Source organism: Lacerta agilis, chromosome 2 (genome assembly GCF_009819535.1).
Source record: "Lacerta agilis isolate rLacAgi1 chromosome 2, rLacAgi1.pri, whole genome shotgun sequence".
In the NCBI taxonomy this organism is placed as follows: Eukaryota; Metazoa; Chordata; class Lepidosauria; order Squamata; family Lacertidae; genus Lacerta; species Lacerta agilis.
Window position 1 is genome coordinate 104527737 of NC_046313.1, and position 26913 is coordinate 104554649.

A 26913-nucleotide genomic window follows, 5' to 3' on the forward strand; every position below is an offset into this window, starting at 1 on the left:
ATAGCCGGTGTTCTCCAATGGTGATCGAAGAAGAAGAAGAAGAAGAGTTTGGATTTGATATCCCGCTTTATCACTACCCGAAGGAGTCTCAAAGCGGCTAACATTCTCCTTTCCCTTCCTCCCCCACAACAAACACTCTGTGAGGTGAGTGGGGCTGAGAGACTTCAGAGAAGTGTGACTAGCCCAAGGTCACCCAGCAGCTGCATGTGGAGGAGCGGGGACGCGAACCCGGTTCCCCAGATTACGAGTCTACAGCTCTTAACCACCACACCACACTGGCCATCCCACTCCTTTTCAGGGGGACATCACTTGAACCAGGCTTAGCCATCCCACCTGCTTCTTCCTCCCACTCTGAAACCATTCCCTCTCATTTTGGCACTGGCTTATGGTGGCGTTCCCTGTTAGGATTCCAGAAGATCCGGGGGGCGGGGCGGTGCCGGATAAACCACATCTGGCATTGTCCTGAATCCATCCATCACCCGAACTTGTCCCACACTCCAAGAGTACTTCCCATGGGAAAGTCCCTGAGCAGCGTCCCTTAGCTGTTTAAAACTTTGTAATGGTGCCTGCTGCTGTTTCTGAGGGACCCCGTGGACACCAGGCGCCTCGACTCCCTTCTGATGCTTCAATGTTTGTTTGCATTAATCCACACGACTGAGAGCGGACTACATTTCCCAGATGCCTTTGCTGCATCAAACCAGGAAGAGGATGCACGCGGACGGCTTGGTTGGAGAAAGCGATTGATCCGGAGGCGCCTCTTTGTCCCTGGGGAAGATGTGCTGATGGGGTAACGATCTGGGGGTGCAAAAGGTAGGATATTTTGGAGGTAAGTCCAGGAGAGAGAGAGAGAGAGCAGATTTCCGCATACTGTAAACGGGATTTAATGGATTAGCATGCTGCGGGAGAGCCCTTGCATCTTATGCATGTTTGTCTGGATCTAACTCACTCTGCGTTAAATGGCGCTTCCTGCAATTTATTTGCAGCAAGGCTCAATCCTGCCATCTGTTTTCATTGCCAGGGAATTTCTCTTGCACGTTGTGGCAGCGAGAAAGAACTTGTTTTAAGATAAGAGCAGGGTGCTTTTCCTTCACCGCTGGCTTTAGACAATAAGAATGCAAAAATAAATATACTCTCGCTTCTCTGAGTGTTTTCCACATTCACCACTCATATTTTTTATTTTACACATTTTCTCAGGTTACAGTAAAGTATATTGGGTTCGCAGTTTTACCCATTGATGCGATTGTTTTTTTTTATTTTTGGCCCTCGAAGAAATAGATCATACAATTAAGATCCAGCAAAAATTCCGGTAGAAGCTGAAGACATTGGAATAGCCTTGTGAGATCGCATGACGTAGGTTGCCGTTTAATGCCTTTAAAAATAAATAAATCCCTATTTACTGCAGGTTTCTCTTCGGTTGTGTCAGCACCATCACTAAAAAAAAATATATTGTAAAGATTCCCTGTGCCAGCCATGATAAAAGACAAAGAAGCATTTCAGAGGCTCAGCTTCCTCTACCAGGTAAAGGAGAGTGTTCCTTGTACACCAGTCGTGTTTGCTAGCTACCACGTTGTTCGCAAAGTATGTACTTGCAGAATCCTCATGACTCTCTGGCACAACTGAAAGCCTCTACCCCAGGGGTCAGCAAACTTTTTTAGCAGGGGGTCGGTCCACGGTCCCTCAGACCTTGTTGTGGGCCGGACTATATTTTGAGAAAAAAAAATATGAACGAATTCCTATGCCCCACAAATAACCCAGAGATGGATGCATTTTAAATAAAAGGACACATTCTACTCATGTAAAAACACGCTGATTCCGGGACCATCAGCTGGCTGGATTTAGAAGGCGATTGGGCCGCATCCGGCCCCCGGGCCTTAGTTTGGGGATCCCTGCTCTACCCTAAACTGACTTTCATGTAGTGCTTGGCCTTTTGGCTTCACTTTCATGATTTCCCCACCTGCCTCTGTACCTTTTGCATGTGTGTGTCTGGCTCTATACTGTACTTAAAAACAACACCCAGTTTTGCAACACTTGCAAAGGCAGAGCGATTTATAAATGGCATAAAGTGTTTTTTGTTTTTTTTTGCAAAATCCTTTATTGTCATTATTATAAACATCCAATGTCAGTTACATAATTTACAAGTTTTCCATATCATGCCTTTCCATTCCATAAACTAATAAAGTATTTAAAACCAAAAACTTCATATCCTTTTTCGTTTTTCATATAGTTCATTCTCTTTTATCACCTCACAAATAATCTATACAGCACATTTCCAGTTTACTTTTTCATGTACCATTTCAGAAACAATAATTTGATAATAATAATTATAGGAAAAATGAAAAAATGAATGAAACAAAGAAATATATATAAAAATAATAATAGTAAAAATAAAAAATAGCATAAAATAAATAAAACTTAAATAAATTATAGACTTCCTATCTTTTCCGATGAGCATTCCTTTTCTGCTGGCGAAAGTACTTAACATTTTTTCTTTTATCCTTTGTATTATTTCAAAAACATTCTAAAAATTCCGGATACAGCCTCAGTTTATATCATACAGTTATTTTACCTCCAGGGTTACTCAAAGGCCGCCACAGACGTTATACCATTATTAATGCATAAAGTGTTTTCAGTATTCTGTCTGATCAGACACATGGTTATCCTCAGCTAGCAAATAATAGACGCAGTGGATGCAAGTGGTGGTGGGAGCAGTGAGCGGAGTTTATGTAATAACAAAATGCAAACAGTGTGTTGTTGTTCAGTCGTTCAGTCATGTCCAACTCTTCGTGACCCCATGGACCAGAGCACGCCAGGCACGCCTATCCTTCACTGCCTCTCGCAATTTGGCCAAACTTATGTTAGTAGCTTCGAGAACACTGTCCAACCATCTCATCCTCTGTCGTCCCCTTCTCCTTGTGCCCTCCATCTTTCCCAACATCAGGGTCTTTTCTAGGGAGTCTTCTCTTCTCATGAGGTGGCCAAAGTACTGGAGCCTCAACTTCAGGATCTGTCCTTCTAGTGAGCACTCAGGGCTGATTTCTTTGAGAATGGATAGGTTTGATCTTCTTGCACTCCATGGGACTCAAACAGTGTAGTTGGCAATGATTCAGTTAATTCTCAAATGTATGCCAGACAAGCACAGTGCCCATCAATAACCGCTGCAGTTGGTGAAAATAGCACTATAGTTTTCACATAGCTAAGTAAATTAAAACCTTGGAGTGGTACAAACTGCCTAACTATTTTACCCTTCTGCCATTGTAAGATCTGGTCCATAGAAGCTTATGCTATGGTATATTTGGCCTATAAGCCGCTGCAGGACTGTATTGTTTTTACCATAAGAGACTTAATATGTTATGGGTGCTGCCACTGGCAAGGGCCTGTTGTGCAGGAAAACCGTGGGCCTATGGAATCTGCATGGCCCCGAGTTTCTCTGTGAGGTGGGGGTGATGTCGAGAATGTTCAACTTACTTCCATTCCCCCGCAACAGGCAGCGCACTGCGTCCTTCGGCAGAACCCAGAGAACCAGGAACTGGCTCGCTTTTATTGCCACACGCAGAACAGCATCAGCCGACGGCTTGTGTTAAGACAGTGAGTGCCAGGACACTGGTTGGGGGTGCCCAGCTGCCCATGAGCCCCTGCCACTGGCATTCACAGGCATCCTGCTTCTGATACAGGGACGAGGGTGGCGCTGTGGTCTAAACCACTGAGCCTCTTGGGCTTTCCAATTGGAAGGTTGGCAGTTCGAATCCCTGCGACGGGGTGAGCTCCCGTTGCTTGGTCCCAGCTCCTGCCAACCTAGCAATTCGAAAGCACGCCAGTGCAAGTAGATAAATAGGTACCGCTGTGGCGGGAAGGTAAATGGTGTTTCCGTGTGGTCTGGCTTCCGTCACGGTGTCCCGTTGCGCCAGAAGCAGTTTAGTCCTGCTGGCCACATGACCCGGAAAGCTGTCTGCGGACAAACACCGGCTCCCTCGGCCTGAAAGCAAGATGAGCACCGCAACCCCATAGTTGCCTTTTACTGGACTTAACCACCCAGGGGTACTTTTACTCAATTGTCCAACACAACGTTTACTACTTAACGTTCATTTCCCTTTGTCTTGCAAGGGATCCATCTGTGAAAAGAACCATCTGCAAATCTTGCTTCTCCCCTCTCGTCCCTGGAGTCAGCTCCACTGTGCGCCAGAGAAGTGAGTGGCCCTGTCTCTTCCTCCTCCTCCTCCTCCTCCTCCTCCTCCTCCTCCTCTGTGGGGCTACGTGGGGTGTTACTCTGTGCTCTGGAGAGGACTCTAGGTCTGGTGCAGAGGTTCCCCTCTTCACAAACGGAGCCAAGAGTGGACTGCAGGAAGGCAGGAAGGACAAAACAAGGGGGTGTCTTTCCCCTTGAAAGATGTACGGGAGGCACTGTCTACAAACTGAATTACCCTGAGCATCCCCACAGAATGGTGGCGGACCAGTTCACACATTCCTACTTGCAAGTGTAGCGTGGGCTACCCTCGGAATGGGGGTCGTATGCTGCATAGGGGCTAGGTGCCCGTGTCTTTGGATGGACAGGCAAAAGCACTTAAGGGGGTGTGGCAGCAGGGTTGGTAAGGGGCGGTGCCTAGGGATAATCACGAGGGCCAGATGGAGATTCGTGGAGGGCCACATTCAGCCCCCAAGACTTTGGTTCCCAATAGCTGCTCTACAGGGAACCAGTGGCCCTCCAGATGTGGCTGAGGTCCATCTTCCATTATCCCCGTCCATTGGCCATGTCAACTGGGACTGATGGGATTCAACAACATCTGCAGGGTTCCCAATCCCTGCTTTGTTGGGATCCTCCTTTATTCCTTCTTTGGAGGAAGTAGAGACCACTGGAGAATTAATATTTCTTCGTAACTTCGCTTTGTGTACAGATTGTTAGATTGAGAGATGGATTGTTGTGGTTTTGAGCGCAGAAACAAGGGCTGGGCAGAGAAAAAGTGAGGGAACCACTGAGGTAGTTGAAAGTTTGGGAGGAAAGCCGGAAATACCAGGGCGGGGAAGGAGGGAGTCTGACCCACTGTTTTCCAGGCTTCCCTGACTCGTTTGCTCCTCGCCTCTCTCAACAGAGCACCGTCATCAGCGATGGACCGTTGTGCGTTGTCTCAACTGTGGCCTCACCAAGCGTTTCCTCAGCAACCCTGACTACAAGTTGTGGTCAGAGCAACCTGAGGCATTGCTGGAGAAGCAAACACCCCCTAGTGAAGGAGCAAAAGGTGAGGGAAGATGTTATGTGTTTTTAATATAATCAATGTTATCTATATCTATCTATCTATCTATCATCTATATCTATATATATATCTATATCTATATATATATCTATATATATATATATATAGAATCATAGAGTTGGAAGAGACCACAAGGGCCATCCAGTTCAACCCCCTGCCAAGCAGGAAACACCATCAAAGCATTCCTGACACATGGCTGTCAAGCCTCCGCTTAAAGACCTCCAAAGAAGGAGACTCCACCACACTCCCTGGCAGCAAATTCCACTGTCGAACAGCTCTTACTGTCAGGAAGTTCTTCCTAATGTTTAGGTGGAATCTTCTTTCTTGTAGTTTGAATCCATTGCCCCGTGTCCGCTTCTCTGGAGCAGCAGAAAACAACCTTTCTCCCTCCTCTATATGACATACTTTTATATATTTGAACATGGCGGACTTCCGGCGGCGACGCCATCGCCGGGTGGTCGAAGGCTGCTTCGGGTCCGAAGCGCCTTGTCCATCCCGGGGGTTAGGAGCCGCGCTACCGCAGCGCGCGGCTCCGGTTGGGGTGCGGGAAGAGCGTCCCGCACCCTGGGCTCCCCGGCTGCGCCCGCGGAGGCTCCGAACCCTTCCCCTGCCCCCCCTGTAAAGGGGGAGTGGGGGTGAAGGGACAACGGAGCCGGGCTTACGGGGATATGCCCCAACCGGGATGCAAATGCGGCGGCAAAGCCCGCGGTGAGCGTCTAAGTTCTACCTGTGAAGAATGGAGCTAAAGGAACCCTTTGGTCGTGAGTAAATAATCTTGGCAGAAATCGTGTTTTTGGAACGATCCGGGGGGAAGGAGAAAGGCAGCCTGCCTCCCTCCCTTCGAGCCTAAGAAGTTAACCAATTTGAGGGATTGCTGCCACAGAACTGGTTACAAAGTAATTAAAATCGATACATGAGACTGGCAAACTTTTTTCTTGGGAAGCTAACTAGCGGAAAATATCTCCATTCAAAGTTGCGGTGTTTGCGCTCCAGCTTAGGAAAATGGCGACGAACAAAGAGACAGGAGAAGAAATATGATACCCACTTCCTCCTCCTCTGCCAGTATGTTGGGTTTCGTCCTTGAACTGGTATTGAACTCTGGACTAACAGATGAACAAAGGCTCACTGCCTTGAATGTGGAATTACTTTGTAGAAAAGTCAAAGTCTTGTGTGGGGGTCTGAAATGGAACCAACTGCCCACAGAGGAGGCCTATAAAACTTTTGACACTTTGGAAGAAAACCTCGTCAAAGAGCTGAGAGGGTGGATGGAAAGATGGAAAGAAATGAGTGAGCTACTTCGGAGAAGAAATTCGCTTGCTGGGGGTGGCAGCCCCAAGGCGATGTCAAGATTTGTTATATCCAGTCCCCGAGGTGTGAGCTCGGGGGCCAGGGACAGAGAATTAAGGTATTTACAAGAAGAAAAGGAATGCTACAAAGAACCGGAGAAGCTGAGAGAGGAGGAGTTGGATACCTCGGAGCTCGTGGCAAGGAGAGCTTTGGACTGTGCCTGGATCGGTGGACGTTTGGAGAGGGAAGCTGCATGGAAGTTCAGTGCTGATGCCATCAGGAGAAGAAGAATGGACAGAGGGGGTGTGGGGTGAAGTATTAAGCAAAATCTAAAGCAATCTGTTATGGTATTTTGAAATCGGAGGGTGAACACTGTCAACAATAGTTTGTTTTATTATTTGTTTGAACATGAAAAGAGATATTTCAAGTTTTTATGTTATTAGCAGCAGTTCAAAGGACAGAAGAGATAGATTTGATGAGGATGATCTGTGAGGATTTATGAGGATGTAGTATAAATAAAGTCAATTTAAGTGGTTTAAGTTTATAGATTAAGACGATTAAGATTAAGATGAAGATTAAGATGAATGTCTTACTTTATATATATAATTAAGTTTAATTTTTTTAAATGAAGAGGTTAAAAAGTAGATTATGGATATAAACTCGAAGGTGAAAAGGCAGGGGAAGTCAACTGTCAAGATTGGAAAAAGAAATTTTTTTTTTTGAGATGTCTAATTAAGAAGGAAAATCATGGCAATTTTTGTACTAGATGTGTAATTGTATTTGTTTTGTATGTGTATAAATGTAGGTGTGGTTAAGGTTGTATGTTGTTATAAGTAAAAATGTCAATAAATTCTTATAAAAAAAAAAAAAAAAGAACATGGCTATCATATCACCCCTTAACCTTCTCTTCTCCAGGTTAAACATACCCAGCTCCCTAAGCCGTTCCTCATAAGGCATCGTTTCCAGGCCTTTGACCATTTTGGTTGCCTTCCTCCGGACACGTTCCAGCTTGTCAGTATCCTTCTTGATATATATATATATATAGATATAGATATATATATATATATATACACACACACACACACACACACATATATATATATATATATATATATATATATATATATATATATATATATATATATAAACCCTCCCCTTCGAGCTGAAGATTTCCAGGGTGGTAGACAATGTTTCATCAAATAGTAGTACAGTTTGTTCTAATACAAGACAGTAGTTGCCATAAAATTTTAAAACCAGCAGGCATTGTCACATTGTTAAAACAATAAGTAACAAATCATGATAAGGAAGAGCAAAACAACCAATTGTTCAATCTGCCCTTTCCTGAAAGCTGTTTATGGGGGGGGGGGTTTCCAGCTGTATCTCCAGTGGCAGGGAGTTCCATATCCAGGGCGCCATGGCAAAGAAGGCCCTGCCTTGGGCTGTCATAGAGTGAAATGCACCTGTTGATGGAACACTTTTCCGGCTGATCTTAAGACATAGTTCAGCCAGTGGGGAGAGAGGTACTTCTTCAAACACTTGGCTGCTGGCTCCCCCCACCCCCACCCCGGTCTTCTCATAATTCTCTTGAATAAAGGGCTTGAGTTGTTGGGAAAATATGATAGGGAAACGTTTGGAAAGTTTCCATACAAAGGGAAGGAATTTTGCACGGACCAAGAGGGAGCAATTGTTGGAGTGGCAGCCATTTTAAGGATCTTGGGAAAGTTGAGAGGGAGTAAAGATGTGGTCAGCAAAGGTTTTGGAGACCCAAACTGGGTGTGGAGAACGTAGCTGTGGAAAACATTTTTAGGAAGAAGCTTCAATGGAATCATCTTGGGCTGTTTTTCTTTCCTTGTGTCCAGCTTCAGGCCAGACCCCCAGCTCAGTGCAACAGGCCTCCCGAGCAGAGAAGGCAACACCACCTGCAAGTTCTGGACCTCACAGCCGTGCCTCTGAGGAGACGACAGCAGGCACCAAATCTAAAGGGAAGAAGGGGAAAGGAACTCTTCCTGGTCAGGCAGTCAACTGTGGCTTAGTAGCAAATGCATAAGCCCCAAGTCGGGGCAGAAGAGTCAAATGTGGTTAATACGATTATTGGCTGTGGAGAAAGGACCCTGGATTGTTTGGAAACTAAAACCTAACTGGCTAACCCGTGGGACTTGAATGGCTCAGGTGATTTGAGTTCAGTGATAACAGACCTCTTCTGCTAGCTTTGAGGCACCAGTAAGAGAGTGGCCGCAGCCCATAGCGGCCTAGTGAATACCACGGCCGGCATTTCTTTTCTCCCGCCATCTCCATAGTTTGAGGTTCGTTTTCCACCTGGAGGGGTGTCTGCACTTAGGAGCTGTTGGAGACCAGGAGATTTTGGCGAACTCCTTCCCATTGGAACTTGAGGTGAAGCGATGATGGGGAAATAGCTTCCTATCCGATCTCATGTACAACGCTCTATGTAAAAACTTGGAAATAAAATTTTGTTTCAACAGGGCCATTCTTGTGTTGTGTTCTGAGTCATGCAGAGTGATACAGCGGCTTCACCCTCAAAGACCTAGTGATGCAGGATGGCCACTATGACCAGCAGTATGCCCAGTGCAATGGGTTTCACTCTCTCGAACCCAAGAGAGGGACTTCTAGCTTCTAAAACTGCTTTGAAGCAGCCCATAAATTATACCATCAACCATGGTATCCTTCTGGGTGGCACTGCTTTGTGGTGGTTCCAGTCCTATTTGGATGGTTGTCCCCAGAGGGTGTTGCTTGGGGAATGCTTTTCAGACCCATGGGACCTTCAATTTGGGGTTCTGCAGGGCTCAGTCCTATCCCCCATGTTGCTTAACATCTACATGACACGACTGGGTGGGGTTGTCCAGAGGTTCGGAGTACGTTGTCAGCAGCATGCTGGTGACACTCAGCTCTATTTCTCCTTTACATCTGCAGGTGAGGCAGTGGAAGTACTGGACCAGTGTCTTGCCTTGGTAATGGACTGGATGAGCGCCAACAAACTGAAGCTCAATCCAGATAAGACTGAGGCACTCTTAGTGGGTGGTTCCCTAGACCTGATGGGTGGGAGATCGCCTGCTCTTGATGGGGTTACACTTACTCTGAAGGAACAGTGCTCGTAGCCTGGGAGTCCTCCTGGATTCTTTGCTGTCGCCCGAGGTTCATGTGGCCTCAGTATCCCAGAGTGCCTTCCTTCAGCTTCGGATGATGGCCCAGCTATGCCCCTATCTGGACAGGGATAGCCTAACCACTGTTGTCTATGCTCTGGTAACCTCAAGGTTCGAATACTACAATGTGTTATGCCTAGGGCTGCCTCTGAAGACGGTTCGGAAACTTTAGCTAGTGTCTGCACTAGTGGCCAGGTTGCTCACCGGAGCAGAACAGTTTGAGCACCGATTACACCGATCCTGGTATGACTGCACAGGCTACCAATTAGTTTCCGGCCCCAATTCAAAGTGCTGGGTTTGAACTATAAAGCCTTAAATGGCTCAGGACCGCAGTACCTCAAGGATGACCTTTTCCCATATGAACCTACCCAGACCCTGAGATCAGCTTCTGAGGCCCTTCTCTGTGTGCCTCCTCAAGAGGTCCGGAGGGTGGCAACACGAGAACAGGGCCTTCTCTGCAGTGGCTCCCCATATGTGGAATCCTCTCCCCAGTGAAGTTAACCTGGTACCTTCATTATATACCTTTAGGTGCCAGGCAGAAACTTTCCTTTTTAACCACACTTTCGGTTGATTTGATTGACATCCTATGCCCTTTGGAAATGTGGTGTGTGGGTTTTTTTGTTTTTTGTTTTGTTTTGAGGGGGGGTTGAGTGGTTTTTATTTTGATTATGTATTTTGTGGTTTTATATTTTCATTTTATTTGGTGAACTGCGCTGAGACCTCCTCCGGGTATAAAGGGCGGTATATAAATTTAATAAATAAATAAACTAGTTTCCGCCTCTCTGCTATCTGCTCTACTGGTCCCAATTATGGGGGCTTCTGTTGACATTGCTAACTGTCCTCAACAGTTTTCTTTGCATTTGAGTTTGGAGATTTTAATTTAAATTTGGAGTCTTCAAGCTGGCGTTCAACTTAACTGCTTTGCGGAATCATTGAACCCGAGTTGATTAGGTCTATTAATTTAAATAGGTTTACTCAGAGTAGAATTGGCATTGAATACTGCCCCCACGTATGCCAGATAATTTGTTTGTTGATAATTGGTGGGGAAGGAGAAATAATTCTGGAGAAATGGTAGGGTGTGGGTGTGTTGCTTAATGTTTCTGCTGTTCTCTCCCTTTGCACAATCTCCCTTTCCTTGGAAAGAGATGTTTTTACCAAAATCATCATCATCATTGTGGTCATCTTTGTAGTAGCGAGGATTAGGATTGCAGCCTGTGTGTGTGTGTTGTGTGTGTGTGTGTGTGTGTTGCTCAGTTCCCCATTTACCATATTTCTCTGTGTACTAGACGCCCCCATGTATAAGATGAACCCCTATTTTGGGGGGACTAAAAATTAAGAAAAGGGGTGGGGAGATTGCCAAGAGTTTTTGAGCTTTTTGCGGGGGGGGGGGTTTGCAAACATTTCTATAGCTTCTTTGGGATGCAGTTAGCAAAAAAACCACTCACCCTACAGAGCGCCACTTTCAATTGAGAGCCAGTGTGGTGTAGTGGTTAAGAGTGGTAGACTCGTAATCTGGTGAACCGGGTTCGCGTCTCCGCTCCTCCACATGCAGCTGTTGGGTGACCTTGGGCTAGTCACACTTCTCTGAAGTCTCTCAGCCCCACTCACCTCACAGAGTGTTTGTTGTGGGGGAGGAAGGGAAAGGAGAATGTTAACCGCTTGGAGACTCCTTCGGGTAGTGATAATGCGGGATATCAAATCCAAACTCTTCTTCTTCTTCTTCAATTGCGTGTGTTGCTAAAGCAGCCTATCATCTGCCCGATCAGCGAAAGCAGACACAAGGCACTCCCGATTGACGCAGCGCCAGCCAATACACAGTCGACGTTGCCACACTCACCAGTCACCCACCCAATCACCACTGACACACTCCTGCTCGTTGCAACAACCAATCGCATGTCCAAAAAAATACTACCTACCCATGTATAAGACACCCCCCCCATTTTATACTTTTAAAAGGTGGTCTTATACACAGAAAAGTACAGTAATTCGGAGCAGGTGTTGTTAGCAACAACATCACCATCATCGTGGTAGAAGCAGTGGGATTAAGATTGCAACATGTGGGAATCTCTTGCAGATGACCGCAGTGCTTGGAGGCAGACAGGCAGGTCGTGTATTCATAGCAATGGCCAGAGGAGAAATGACCTCTGGGAGGAGAGCAGAGAGAAGAAAGGCCATGGTGCATCTGCAGGAGCATAACTGGACGCCTTCGTCTTCTCCAGCTGCAACAAACGTGTATCTCCTGTATTGGTCTCTACAGCCACAGTAGGTGCTGCAGCCTTCAAACAGTTTGACTTCACCCAAGAGGCTCACTCCTCCGTCATCTACTGAGACTGACAGATGCCAGTTTAGTGCATCATGGATCCTACCCATCTGGATACGCAGGAGTAAGTGGGTACGTACCGGCAGCAACTACCAGAGAGTAAGACACAGTGGCAGCCTTGCAGGGCTCTTGTATTGCAGTTGGGCAACAAAGGGGGTATAAGAGCCTCTCTTGGGCTTCTCCCCATCCTTTGTTGCAGGGTGGACCTAACAATGGCAGCAGTTCAAATTTTGTGAAAGAGGCAGTTCTTAACTGAGAACAGTATGGAATAAAAGCAGCTTACGAACCCCCGTCAAATCTGGCATGGTGCTCAGCAATCGTCATCGTCACCCCTCTAGCAGGGTTCCCTCTGCCACTCTGGTCAGTTCCAACACATATAAAAACATAATAAAACACCAGAGGAATGTCTTTGTGAAACCGATGGACTATGTTGAAATGGCTAAATTAATTGCCAAACTAAGAAGACATAATGGCAAAGTGTTTAAGGAAGATTGGAAACCATTGATGGATTATCTGTCGAAGCTATCACCCAAACATGTAGCTGCGGGCAGGATTTGAAATATAAGCAGTTACTGGAAGGTTTAATGATAGTGAAGTTTAGATAATAAATACATAGGAATTGTAAAACAGCTAATAAAAAGAAGTAAAGTACAAAGTTCAGGAAAGGAGGGGTGAATATCGCCAGACAGGAATATTGACAGACAGGACACACGGACACACACACAAACAAACATCAAGCATTAAAAACTTCCCAATACTCTTGCATCTTTGCACTTGTGTACAAAAGGATCTCAAGGGACGCGGGTGGCACTTGTGGTCTAAACCACAGAGCCTAAGGCTTGCCGATCAGAAGGTTGGCGGTTCAAATCCCCACGACGGGGTGAGCTCCCATTGCTCGGTCCCAGCTCCTGCCCACCTAGCAGTTCGAAAGCACGTCAAAGTGCAAGTAGATAAATAGGTACCAATCCGGCAGGATTCGACAGAAGCGGCTTAGTCTGCTGGCCACGTGACCCAGAAGCTGTCTGCGGACAAACGCTGGCTCCCTCAGCCTATAGAGCGAGATGAGCGCCGCAACCCCAGAGTTGTCCACGACTGGACCTAATGGTTAGGGGTACCTTTACCTTTACCTTTACAAAAGGGTCTCATGCCTTGTGGCAGAGAACTCTTGCACACAAATGAGAAATCTTTCTCAACCGCCCCATTTCACCCGGAACAACCTCTTTCCAAGGTTTTGTTTGTTATGTAATCTCCTCCCACTCTGTATATATAACTCGCTGAATCACTGTTCTTGAAATCATTGCCACCAGTCTCTCGAATCCAAGGGAGCAAGGGAGACAACGAACACGCTGATTAAAAACGCTCATTAAAAAAAAAGACCACCAGGGGGAAAAGAGAGAGGTGAGTCTGTGCTGTCTTGGGAGATGCACACATGCGTCAGGTGATGGGAGAAATCTCAACAAGAGGATGTGGCACGGTCGGTCCATCTAGCTTTGTCTTGCCTAAGCTACATTGCACTAAGCTACATTGACAGGCAACAGCTGCCCAGGGTCTCTAACAGGAGTCCTTCCCAGGTCTACCTGAAGATGCTGGGGATTGGACCTTGGACCTCCTGGAGGCAAAGCAGATGCTCTTGTCATTGAGCTACAGCCCTTCCCTTAGTGTAGGTGGCAAGGAGAGGAAGCAAGGTTGGGGAGAAATCAAAGGGGATTGCAGAAAGGGAGACTGAGAGACACCCTGCTTGCTTTTGGCTCCAGCCCTGATCGCTGCTGGTGGCCCCTGGAAGATTACCACTGAGGGAATGCGGCCCTCAAGTGGAAGAATAGGTTCCAACTCCCCTGCTCTTAACTTTCGAGCTAGCTGTCCTTCAAAACCAAAGCTAGGCTTCAAAATAAGGAATTCTACCTCTGCTATTCAGAGGTGTTATGCCTCTGAAAACCAGTTGCTGGGAACCACGAGTAGGAAGAGTGCTGTTGTGCTCAGGTCCTGTTTTTGAGCTTCCCATGGGCATCCTGAACTAGATGGGACAACCAACTGATCCAACAGGACTCTCCTTCTGAAATACCGTGTTCTGTGTATTCTGCAATTCACGGGACGTTTCCCTTTCAGCTGCTGCAATGGCCCCCCATCTCCTTCCTTGGCTCTTGTGCCTCATCCTTTCGCTGGTGGGATCCAGCTCTGCCGCTGAAGATGACTTAGTGGTGGTAACCAGCAGTGGCTCAGTCCGGGGAAAGCGTCTCCCGGCTGGCTCTGGCAACGTCACAGCCTTTTTAGGCATCCCCTATGCTGAGCCCCCTGTAGGCAAGCTGCGCTTCCAGAAGCCCGTTCCCCGTCAGCCATGGAGCCAGGTCTTGGAGGCCACCAACTTCAGCAATTCCTGCCCCCAGATAGTTATTTCCGGCACTCCAGATGCCGAAACATGGACTGCCAACACGCCCCTCTCAGAGGACTGCCTCTACCTCAACGTCTGGGTGCCCCATCCTCGGCCCTCCAAGCCAGCTGCTGTCCTTGTCTGGATCTATGGCGGGGCCTATTTTGCTGGCACAAGCTCCCTGGTGGTGTACAACGCGGCATTCCTAGCTGCTGCCGAGAATGTCATTGTGGTCTCCATGAATTACCGCCTGGGGCCTCTAGGCTTCCTTTCGTTGCCACCAGCTGTCCCAGGGAACATGGGCCTGATGGACCAGCAGCTAGCCATGTCTTGGGTGAAGCATAATGCAGCTGCCTTCGGTGGAGACCCTACTCAGATAACCATTTTTGGCGTGAGTGCTGGAGGAGCCTCTGTTGCATTTCACCTCCTCTCGCCTGGGAGCCAGCCTCTTTTCCATCGTGCTGTGCTAGAGAGTGGAGCTTCCGTCACGGTCTGGGCTTGGCTGAATCCTGAGGAGGCCAGGAGAAGAAGTCAGAAGCTGGCCAAGAAGATGGGCTGTACTCAAGAAGAGGTCCCTGCTTTGGTGAGTTGCTTGCAGGGGAAGAACGCATCAGAGTTCCAGACTGCCCAGTTCCTTGTTGTGGACCCCACAGTGGTTCCGAATCTACCCTTTGCACCGACGACGGATGGGGAGTTCCTCACCGATGAGCCACGGAAGCTTCTAGAATCCAAGAACTTCACGGCTAAGCCTATCATGATTGGTACCACCTCCGATGAAGGGTCTGCCTTCGTCGAATATGCAAGCCCTTTTTTGAACACAACCAAAGACTGCCTTTTGACCCGGGAGCAACTGTTGAAGGGGCTGCGGATGACCGTCCGCGACGCGACCAGCGACTTCATCAAAGCTGCAGCTGAGAGGTACAGTCAGGCAGAACCTGAAGGCCCAGCAAGGTACCGCTCGGCCATGGCAAAAGCCTGTGGCGATTACCTTTTCGTGTGCCCAGCCGCAGATGTCGCCAAAGCAGTGACAGAGGCCGGAAGCCCCGTGTATGTCTATACTTTCCGCCACCGCAGCGTTGGCTCCGTTTTGCCTGAATGGCTGGGGGCCAACCACGGAGCTGAGGTCCCATATGTTTTCGGAACTTTGACGCTGTTGAAAGGAACCAAGGAAAACCACACAAAAGCAGAGTTGGAGCTCATTCCCCGTGTCATGCGGTACTGGGCGGAGTTTGCCCGAAGAGGGTAAGAGAACTTTTTGGTTTCTCCTTTCAGTCACCCTTGCCTCAACAGCACAAACACAGTCGCTTCTCTATGAGTACGGTGACTTAGCCAAAAGACTTGTTTATTGCTTTGCGATTGAAAACATGAAACTTACAGGTAAACCCACAACTTACACGCGTTTAACTTGTGCGCATTCCATACCCTCCAACGTTTCTCTGATGAAAATAGGGGCTTCCTATTCCATAATAATAATAATTTTATTATTTAGATCTCGCCCATCTGACTGGGTTGCCCCAGACACTCTGGCGGGCTTCCAACATATATAAAAAAGGCAGTAAAACATTAAGCATTTAAAATGTCTTCTAAAGGTTGTATAGTTCAGCGGTCAGCAACCTTTTTCAGCCATGGGCTGGTCCATCATCCAGACTATTTTGGGGGGGCGGGGGGAGAGGATGAATGAATTCCTATGCCCCACAAATAAAAGCACACATTCTACTTATGTAAAAACACCAGGCAAGCCCCGCAAATAACCCAGAGATGCATTTTTAATGTATCCTAACATCTGTTGGAAGCCACCCAGCTAGATGGGTGGGGTACAAATATATTTTATTTATTTATTTATTTATTTATTTATTTATTTATTTATTTATTTATTTATTTTAAATAAAAGGACACATTCTACTCATGTAAAAACATGCTGATTCGCAGACTGTCTGCGGGCCAGATTGAGAAGGCGATTTGGCCGCATCCGGCCCCCTGGCCTTAGGTTGCCTACCCCTGGTACAGTTACTTATCTCCTTGGCTCGAGGGGTCACATAACTCCACACCCTCCAAAATTTCTCCCATGAAAATAGGGACGTCGTAAGGAAAAGCAGGACATTCCAGGATCATATCGGAAAATAGGGACACTAATGCCAGAGAGTCTCGCATTCAGCTTTACATATTTGGCAACACTGATTGCAAGAAGGATTTTTTGTGCAAGGGCAGAGTTGCACAATTAACAGGCACTGCATTGCGTTTTTGTTGGGGATAGTGAGCAACCAATTAGTGTGAAAGCAGAGCGTTTCGAAATTTTGTACACGCGCACACACACACACACACACACATACACACGAGTTAGCTATAATGCAATTGCATTACCGTGGTACCTCGGTTTTCGAACAGCTCAGTTCACGAACAACTTGGAACGCGAACGCTGCAAAACCGGAAGTAGGTGTTCCAGTTTTCGAACTTTTTTCGGAAGCCAAATGTGCTCTGTTTTGAGTCCCCCTGTGTTTCCTGTTGCGCTGCTAATTTGCGTCCCCCCATTGTAATTCAAGCCTGCTGTTTCCAATTGCAGTGTTCTGAGGTGATATTTGGAGCTTGAGGGGTTTTTGGTTAATTTGTTTTTGTGACTGTGGATCCCAGTTTAGCTATTGATTGATTGATTGTGTGACTGTGGAAATAGATAAAAAAAAAACCATCCAAACAATGACTATCATCAGTGCAGGTAAGAATTTTTTATTATTATTATTTTTATCATTTACAATAATGTTTTATTTATTTTATAGTAGAGTACATTGTTTATTGCTTTCATTTTATGGATCAATGGTATTGTTAGATAGTAAAATTCATGTTAAATTGCTGTTTTAGGGATTGTTTTTAAAAGTCTGGAACAGATTAATCCGTTTTGCATTACTTTCTATGGGAAAGCGCGCCCTGGTTTAGGAACGCTTTGGTTTGGGAACAGACTTCCAGAACGGATTAAGTTTGAGAACCAGGGTACCACTGTATAGTTTTGAGATCTGGTTCTCACAAATCTGGAAATTAATATTTTAATGGACAAGCTGACAACTCGTGTACGAGAGAGTCAAACGGACAAGAAAATTACTACTTCTCAATCTACCAGGCAGTTTTATTAAATACGTAACATTGACAGAACATAGTTACAGGCCCCAAAACCACATGGTGATTGGTGGGAACTTTGTTTAACTGAAATGACTAAAAAGTTAAATGTAATTAAATAGACATTTGGTGCTTTGCAGTGGGGGGGGGGGTAAAAAAATCAGCTGTATGAACCACTGTTTATGACTGCAAATAAAGAAATACAATGAGGGGGGAATGCATGCAAGTCCATGAAATAAGACTGCAATAAAGAAAATGCACCTTGAAAGGGAAAAAAGCAGTATATGTTACATTATAGTAATTCAACACATTTAATTACTGCCTGGTTAGTCTAAAACAAATAAAAAAAGGAAATTGGATTAACAGAATCAGAAATAGTACTCCCATCTAGTATCAAAAATAGCCAATATTTTCAACTTTCTGAAATATTAGGAATGCCTTCCCATCTTGAGTTTCACAGTGTACTCTTTGTATATACCAGATTTCTCAGAAAGTGCACAAATCTGTCTCTTATTATGGAATCACAGATCCATTGGTCTCTGCGGTCTGTAAAAAGGAAATGGTTGCTCTTTTAACTGGAAATCATCATTCTTCTTCCTCTACATGCATTTGTGAAATGACAGCCTTGTTAGTCTTTGGCTCAATGGGCTCTAACCCAAGTTTAGAATATATAGCTGAGGGTGATGAAAATGGGAGGCATGTTTCCCTCCCAAAAAATCAGCAACATTAAACTAGCTTAATTATGTACACAAGTAAAGTATTTCACTGATACTCAACATCGTTGTTTCAGAAACCCTGTCAGATGGGCGGGGTACAAGTAATAAATTATTTATTTATTTATTTATTTATTTATTTATTTATTTATTTATTATTGGCACTCCACACCTGTCTAACACTGTTTAAAGAAACCAGAGTTGTGTATTGTGTGCCTCACACAGAACCAGTGCTATTTGAACAATAATTTTTTGCTTCCCACTCAGCAACCCGACTCCTTCCGATGTCAACGAAACAAAATGGCCCATCTATGACCCGGCACAGCAGAACTTCTTCGTCCTCAACACGGAACCACCCCGTGTGATGGACCCGTCGCCAGCTCAGCAATGCAGTTTTTGGAAGACACTCCCATCAGGGGCATCAAAGCCAGGTGAGTGGAAAGGGGGAACAGACTGGGCCAAAAGCTTTCCTTGCAATGGTCATGGATGCTTTAGCTGAGATTCCTGCATTGCAGGGGGTTGGACTAGATGGGTCCCTTCCAACTCTATGATTCTAATAAATGTTCACCACCACCATTCAGGCATGGCTTTTTTCCAGTTAAAACACAATGATTTGGGTTTTACATGAACAAATTTCTCACTCGCGCACATATTCGCTTGGGTAGCTCATTCTCACCTCAGATATCTCTTGAAGGTCTTTTTTATGCTGACAGGCTTATTCAGTTGCTTGCAGTCATTTTTATATTTATTTATTTTGCATTCTTTTATGTGCATTTTATTGTATTTCATCATCAATCATCATCATCATCATTTATAACCCACCCATCTGGCTGGGTTTCCCCAGCTACTCTGGGCGGCTTCCAACAAAATATTAAAAATAGGATAAAACATCAGACATTAAAAACTTCTCTAAACAGGGCTGCCTTCAGATGTCTTCTAAAAGTCAGATCATTTCCTTGACATCTGATGGGAGGGCGTTCCACAGGGCGGGCACCACCACCGAGAAGGCCCTCTGCCTGGTTCCCTGTAACCTCACTTCTCGCCATGAGGGAACCGCCAGAAGGCCCTCGGAGCTGGACCTCACTGTCCGAGCTCATATGGGTGAGTGGAATGTAAATATTTTTTGTAAATAAAATAAAAAATCGATCAGAAGATCAGTGTGGTGGTGGTGGCCCAGGAGAAGGGAAATTCTCTGAGGTAATTCCCTCCCCACAGAAGTGTGTTTGATTCTGGCACCTTCATTACCTAGTTTTTGTCATGTGCTGAAGACACAACATTTTACGCTGGTCTTAGACACCTGGGAGATATATTCTTATGTTCTTATTTTTAGCATCCACCATATACTTACGACTTTAATTTGTTGAAAGCAGTTTTTCATATTGTGTTTTTCTTCTCTTTCTTCGTTGCTGTAACCCGCCCTGGGATCTTCCAGGGAAGGGTGGGTAAGAAATCAAAATACGACTGCTAATAATAATCATTTCCTTCATTTGTCATTAAAAAGAAATCCAAGAAGAAGTCTTATCCGCACGGAAGTATGAAAAGGAGCTGTGAATTAAGAGAAATGCGTTTTTTTCACAGGTAAGCATCAGTAAGGATGGAGAGAAAGAAAGGATCTTGCTGGGAGTTGCGAGAAAGCAGTCCAATGGGACCAGTATAATTTTTTTGGTGGAATACAATTTTGTCCAGCCGAAATTAAGTGTTTTAAAGATCAAATTGATAAGATTTGATTGGGGAGCAATTTAAGCGTCTGCCCCTGGAAATAATGGGGATTAAAAAGTGGTTAATTCGGTTTGGAGTGTGGTTTATATTTACTACAGTTTATGCCACCACACTGTCCCCTTTGATTCAAGGGACTTGATACTGTTTTTACATTGACAGTTAGTTGTACGCAAAGAAGACCTGTTGAAATGAATGGAAATTACTAACTTAGGTTCCTTAAACTTCAATGGGCCTACCCTGAGGAACATAACAGCTCCTACACCCTCCAGTCTTTACAGAAGACGGGTTACTGCTTCACTAGCACCTGGGCAGCCCTTGGAGACAATGGGCAGGTTATAAGAAGAGTTTTGATTTGATATCCCGCTTTATCACTACCCGAAGGAGTCTCCAAGCGGCTAACATTCTCCTTTCCCTTCCTCCCCCACAACAAACACTCTGTGAGGTGAGTGGGGCTGAGAGACTTCAGAGAAGTGTGACTGACCCAAGGTCACCCAGCAGCTGCATGTGGAGGAGCGGAGACGCGAACCCGGTTCCCCAGATTACGAGTCTACCGCTCTTAACCACTACACCACTCTTAACCACTACACCATCATCACAATATACAGTATAGTGAACTGAAATAGGATTGTAGGGCAAAGGAGAACATCTCCACATTTCTCTTTTTTCATATGGAGAAATCGTCATTTTCTTGATTGAAAATATTGTTACCCTCTCAGTCACCAGGGTTTCCTCTGTGTCAAACATTATAAAAATATGAAATCGTTGATAGAAAACACACCAACATTTAAACCAAGGATGGAGAACGTGTGACGCGTGACCCCCAGCCAGCATAGTCAATAGTCAGGAATGACTCAAGTCTAGCAACATCTGGAGGGCCACATGTTCCGCACCCCTGATTGAGGCCCCATCTACACAAGACATGTAATGCCGTATCTGATACCACTTCAAACAGCCATGGCTTCCCCCCAAAGAATCCTGGGCAATGTAGTTTGCTAAGGACGTTGAGAGTTATTAAGAGACCCCCTATTCCCCACTCAGAGCTACACTTCCCAGAGTTCCCTGGGAAGGGAGCAGGATTGTTAAATGACTTTGAGAAGTATAGCCCTGTGAGGTAATATGGGGTCTCCCCTCACAACCCTTAACAGATGACATTTCCCAGGATTCCCTGTATATCCATGACTGTATAATAAAGTGGTACGATCCTGCATTCAATGTATATTGCAGATGGGGCCTTACGCAGATAAAAGAGTCGGCAGGTCGGCTGAGTAACAGAAGTTCAGAAAATATCCCTTTGGTAGCTAAAGGGGAGGAGAAATCCACTTTTCCAGGTGTTTATGTAAAATCTGCAAGGGAATTGGCAACGAGAGCGTTCCAGACATGCGGCACCCTGACTAAAAATGCACTGCAGGGGCGTAGCAAGCCTCTGCGCTGCCCGTGGCGGTGGCGGCGCAGAGGCACCCCCCTGGGGGAGGGGCACGATGTGTGTGTCGTGATGTCATCGTGACGTCACGACGCACGTGGATGCCGCTGAAAGGGGGGAAAGGGGAAGCTTCCCCTTTTCCAAGGCTTTTTTTTGATGCGAGGGGCGGGCTAGCGAGGAGGGGGCGTCACGCTTGTCCCTGGCATGACGCCCCCTCCTCGCTGGCCCTCCCCCCGCCAAAAAAAGCGGTGGAAAAGCCCCTGCTCTGCTTCCCTTTCCCCCCCTCCCAGCGGTTTTTTTTCGGCGGGGGTGGGCCAGCGAGGAGGGGGCGTCATGCCAGGGACAAGTGTGACGCCCCCTCCTCGCTAGCCCGCCCCTCGCCGCCAACCTCAGGAGAGCCACAGGTTCTCAACCACTGGTTGATGGGGTCAGATCAAAACCAGTACACCCTCAGAAATGTCATGGCCTGCACATGTGGTTCTGGGGAAGGTCTTCCAGGACACCCATTCGCAACCACACTGGGCTATCCTCCGCCTGCAAAAAGAGCTCCTGCTAACACCAAATGTTTTGTGTCCCTTAGATATGTCTGAAAAGATGCAGAAGAATCTATTATGTGGAATTATAAAGCTTCATTTTCACAGAAAGGGCTTGCTGCTGCCTTGTAAAGACCTGCCTGAAAACCAAGGTTGATTCTCCAAGAGCCGCAACTCTTCGAGATGAAGCAGAAGTACAGTTGTACCTCGGGTTAAGAACTTAATTCGTTCTGGAGGTCCGTTCTTAACCTGAAACTGTTCTTAACCTGAAGCACCACTTTAGCTAATGGGGCCTCCCGCTGCCGCTGCGCCGCCAGAGCACAATTTCTGTTCTTATCCTGAAGCAAAGTTCTTAACCTGAAGCGTTATTTCTGGGTTAGCGGAGTATGTAACCTGAAGCATATGTAACCTGAGGTACCACTGTATAGTAATAATTGATACCTCTGTTTTCTTTTTGTGGAACCACTAGGCACCCCCAAACTCGGCCCTCCAGATATTTTGGGACTACAACTCCCATCATCCCTAGCTAACAGGACCAGTGGTCAGGGATGATGGGAATTGTAGTCAAAAAACATCTGGAGGCACTGGCGTAGCAAGCCCAGAGGGTACCCAGTGCAGAATTTTTTTTGGCACTGACTGCGCATGTGTGGCTTCCACGCGTGCGCACTCTGTACAGAATGCCGCACATGCGCAGCCCGTACGGGATGCTGCTCGCAAGCGGCAGCCCGTAAGGAGCTGTACACCTGGGGGGAGGCAGGGGCCATCGTCATCCCTCCCAGAGCGGCACCCGGGGCGGTCTGCCCCCAATGCCTTCCCTTCCTACACCACTGTCTGGAGGACCGAGTTTGGGAATGCCTGACTTAGAGGCTTGCTTGCTTTTTTTACAATCAAGCGGTATGTAACTTTTATGCAATAAATAAATCTTTTGAAAGCATTTCCCCAGCTTCCTGTTCCTGCCTCTGCATTGCAGCAACAAAGGTCTGCAATATAAATTGAAATTTTGCACAGAAACGGGTGCGAAAAGCAAAGCTTTAGTGGCGATATTCATGTTCTGCACAAAGGCCAAAGTTCAGATCCTCATATAGAGTTCGAGTTCAACAGCACCTGGAGGGCCATACAGTCCCCTCTCCGCATTTATATTACGCTTTTACCAGCTAGATTTATTTTTATATTTATATCCCGCTTTTCCGCCAAAAATTTCAAAGTGGTATGCATGGTTCTCCCCTTCCCCATATTTTCCCTTTAACAACCCTGTGAGGCTGAGAAGTAGTGACTAGCCCAAGGTCACTCAGTAAGTTTTATGGCCGAGTGGGGTCTTGAACTCTGGTCTACTGGGTCTTGGACTGCATTAAATGCAGCCAGTAGAAGCATGGTATGTGTTGGTTATTATAAAAGAAGAATTCATTGGATCCCCAGATCCCAAGGCAAGGTGGAATACTCTCCATTAAAATAGATCCCCGGACTTCCGGCGGCGACGCCATTGCGGGTGGTCGTGGGCTGCTTCGGCTGCGAAGCGCCCAGTCCATCCCGGGGGTTTGGAGCCCCGCTACCGCAAAGCGGGGCTCCGGTGGGGTGCGGGAAGAGCGTCCCGCACCCTGGGCTCCCCGGCTGTGCCCGTTGTGGCTCCGAACCCTTCCCTCGCTCCCCCTGTAAAGGGGGAGTGGGGGTGAAGGGACGACGGAGCCGGGCTATAGGGGACATGCCCCAACCGGGATGTAAATGCGGCGGCAAAGCCTGTGATGAGCGTCTAAGTTCTACCTGTCTTTTGTGAATTGAAAGAACCCGGTGGTTGTGAGTATTATTGACTTTGATTGACTTTTATATCTTTGGAACGATCCGGGGGGAAGAGGAAAAGGAGCCTGCTTCCTTCCCTTCGGGAGAGAAAGAAAATAACCAGTTTGAGTGACTGCTGCTACAACAATGGATACAAAGTGTTTGGAATTTGAAAACTGAGACTGCTGAGATTTCCCTTTGGGGATTAAGTGGGCAGAAAATATCTCCTTTTAAAGTTTTGATCTTTACACTCTGGCTTCAGAAAAAATGGCGATGGGAAATTTGGACTGACGTGGGAAACGTGGGAAACAATTGAAACAAAGGAAGGAAGAGACAGGAACTGAAATTTGACACCCACCCTCTCCTCCAAAATGCTGGACTTTGTGCTCGAACTTGTTTTGAACTCTGGTCTAAAGGAGGAAGAAATGTTTGCTGTCTTGAGGCTGGAACTGCTTAATCGGAAACTGCAAGTTTTGAGTGGGATTATAAATAAAAAGAATTTACTTCCCACAGAGGAGGCTTTTCAAAAGTTTTACACAATGGAAGAAAACCTTGGCAGAGAGTTAGGAGGGGTACTTGAAGGATGGTTTGAAATGGCTGGGCGACTCCGGGAAAAGGAACCGTTTTCTGGGGGTGGCAGCCCCGGAACGGGAAAATTTACAATATCCAGACCCCGAGGTGGGAGCTCGGGGGCATGGGACATGGAATTAAGATATTTACATGAAGAAGAAGTATGGTACAAAGAAACGGAGGAGCCTAGAAATGGTGTGATGTGTACCCTGAAACTTGATGCAAGGTCTGTTGTGAATACTGCCTGGATCTGTGGACATTTGGTAAAAGAAGACATCTCAAGGATTGGTTCCGGTGAAAGACAGAGAAAGACAATGGACAGAGGGGGGGTGGGATGAAGTACTAAATGTAAAATGCAAATGGTCTGTTATGGTATCTGAAATCGGAGAGTGAAGCTTGTTAATTATAAGTTTATTTTGAACAAGTAAGGGGATATTGGATTTTAAGTTAAAGCAGCATGATAATGGACAGAAGAAATAAGTTTAGTTTTTATAAGAATATTTTGTCAAGATTAACGATATAATAGGATGATGAAGATAATTGTGTTATCTTTAATCTGAGTTAAATTCTTTTTTATAGAGAAAAGGTGTTAAGAAAGTAAAATATGGATTTAAAACCGAAGGTGAAGGGGCAGGGGAAGTCAAACGTCAAGATTCGGAAATAGAAATATTTTTTTTGCTAGGTATATAAATAAGAAGAAGAATCCTGGCATTATGTGTATTTGTAATTGTTTTGTATTTGTAGGTGTGGGTCTGGGTTTGTGTTGTATTATGAAAATGCTAATAAATTCTTCTAAAAAAAATAAATAGATCCCCAGCAGAAATTTCGAAACACAAAAAAATGCAGCAAAGAAAAGTGTGGGAATATAGGCTACTAAATATCCTGTTTTAAGTCATTTACAACATTTCCCCTTTCTACCCCCTTAGCATAGAATAGACCACAGAGTTTGGTATGTTAAAATGGTTTTTACTTACAAACTTTCCAAAGGTCAGATTCATGCGTTTTCCCTTGCCGCAGCAAGAAAACACAGGCAGACATTTTGGGTTACAAAATATAGTAAAACCTTTCTGAACAAGTGGTCTGAGCCTGGAGCTATCAAGCTCACACACATCCTATCTGGCCAAGTTCACATGTTGGAAGAAGACAAACAGTAGAAAGAAAGTGAACAAAGAACCTTCCTAACCGTTTGCCACCAGAGGTGAGGGGGCAGAACCTGGCTGAATCTAGGAAAAAAGCTTACTCTATGGTCTTAACCCTTTCATCCATTAACTAGAGCTAAGCATGCTGTTTTATATGAGGCTGCAATTATATCCCACAGCTTTAGTAAGAGAGGCCGGGGGCAAGCAATCAGCAATATCCCCTCCTTCAAAATAAATGGGGTGGTGTGAGAGTAGTACAACAGCCTTGAGTGTGCACACTTATCCCAGTATTGTCCATGCTCAGAATTTTTGTAGAGTTTAAAAAGGTGGTGGTGGGGGGGACAAACTGATGTGCAGAGTACAGTGGTACCTTGGTTCTCAAACTTAATTCATTCCGGAAGTCTGTTCCCAAACCAAAGCGTTCCAAAACCAAGGCATGCTTTCCCATAGAAAGTAATGCAAAATGGATCAATCCGTCCCAGACTTTTATAAACAACAATTTAACATGAATTTTACTATCTAACGAGACCATTGAAATGAAAAATGAAAGCAATAAACAATGTACTGCAGTCACACAATCAATCAATAAGTAGCTGAACTGGGTTCCACACAGTCACCAAAAAAACCAAAAAGAGCCACAAAAACAGACAGACCTCAGTGTAACACTCAAAATGGAAGTGTGGCACTGAAATCGGAAGCGTAACACTCAAAAGGGAAGCGTGGCACTCAAAACAGAGCACGTTCGGCTTCCCCCAAAAAGTTCGCTAAGCGGAACACTTACTTCCGGGTTTGTGGTGTTTGGATTCCAAGTTGTTTGAGTACCAAGGCGTTTGAGAAACAAGGCACCACTGTACCTGACATAGTCTCCTATCACACCAAACCCTCTTTGCAAAGGAATCCCGAGGAGGCAGTAATATTAGCCAGACACTAGGTGGCACGATGATGCTAAGCATCAAGAGCAGATGCTTTAACCTCAAATGTTTGGTGTATGGGAGCCTCTGATGAAATATCTGGCCACAAAGATAGGTAGCTCTTCAGTTTACTGACACCCTGCAGCTGGTGTGTAGATTTCACCCTGAAGTTAGTACATTACAGTAAGAAGTTGTTCTTGTCCTTAAGAACAAGAAAGAGTATTCTGGCCCCTTAAAAAATAAACAGATTTCTTCTGTGAGCTAGAGGAGCCTGCTCTTGCCAGTGTATTGTCTGTAGCAGACAGGTACACACAACAATGGGGCCCAAAGGCAAGTGCTTATTTGAAAAAGGTATACTCTTGTTGATTTGTACAGCTCAACTATGGTCTGCACAGACCGTACACATGTGAAGCTCTGCGTGTAAATAACTATGAGTGTACAGCTATTTGTGTACACAGGCACACAGATCTTACACTTGTTGAATGCAATGGGTGAACACCTTTAAGAAAACTCCAGCTCTCGGTGGCACTACTCTAGTGCAAAAGCAAACATGTGAAGTGTGAAACCTCATTTTGCGGACAGGTGCCTTAAATCACTGCTTGTGTCTGCGCTGCATGAGACAGAGACAATTTGTAGCCCCGCTTCAACACA

At 45.8% G+C, this 26913-nt stretch overlaps 2 protein-coding genes across 2 annotated transcripts; both read left to right on the forward strand.

The window, feature by feature from the left end:
- Positions 1–1402: 1402 nt before the first annotated feature.
- RPP21 (ribonuclease P/MRP subunit p21) lies at positions 1403–8982 on the forward strand. The gene is made up of 5 exons (XM_033141544.1): positions 1403–1518; positions 3485–3585; positions 4102–4184; positions 5085–5231; positions 8393–8982. The coding sequence occupies exons 1-5, from the start codon at positions 1471–1473 to the stop codon at positions 8578–8580; spliced, it is 567 nt and encodes a 188-aa protein (XP_032997435.1). The 5' UTR covers positions 1403–1470; the 3' UTR covers positions 8581–8982.
- A 4412-nt stretch (positions 8983–13394) lies between these two features.
- LOC117042082 (cholinesterase-like) lies at positions 13395–15625 on the forward strand. The gene is made up of 2 exons (XM_033141545.1): positions 13395–13409; positions 14118–15625. The coding sequence occupies exon 2, from the start codon at positions 14126–14128 to the stop codon at positions 15623–15625; it is 1500 nt and encodes a 499-aa protein (XP_032997436.1). The 5' UTR covers positions 13395–13409; positions 14118–14125.
- Positions 15626–26913: the final 11288 nt, after the last annotated feature.

Bases quoted from the DNA above. Each gene is read 5' to 3' on its own strand.
- LOC117042082 (XM_033141545.1), top strand. From the start codon at position 14,126: ATGGCCCCCCATCTCCTTCCTTGGCTCTTGTGCCTCATCCTTTCGCTG.
- RPP21 (XM_033141544.1), top strand. From the start codon at position 1,471: ATGATAAAAGACAAAGAAGCATTTCAGAGGCTCAGCTTCCTCTACCAG. The intron at 1,519-3,484 runs GTAAAGGAGAGT...CCCCCGCAACAG, and splicing joins GGCTCAGCTTCCTCTACCAG to GCAGCGCACTGCGTCCTTCG. The intron at 3,586-4,101 runs GTGAGTGCCAGG...TTGTCTTGCAAG, and splicing joins CGACGGCTTGTGTTAAGACA to GGATCCATCTGTGAAAAGAA.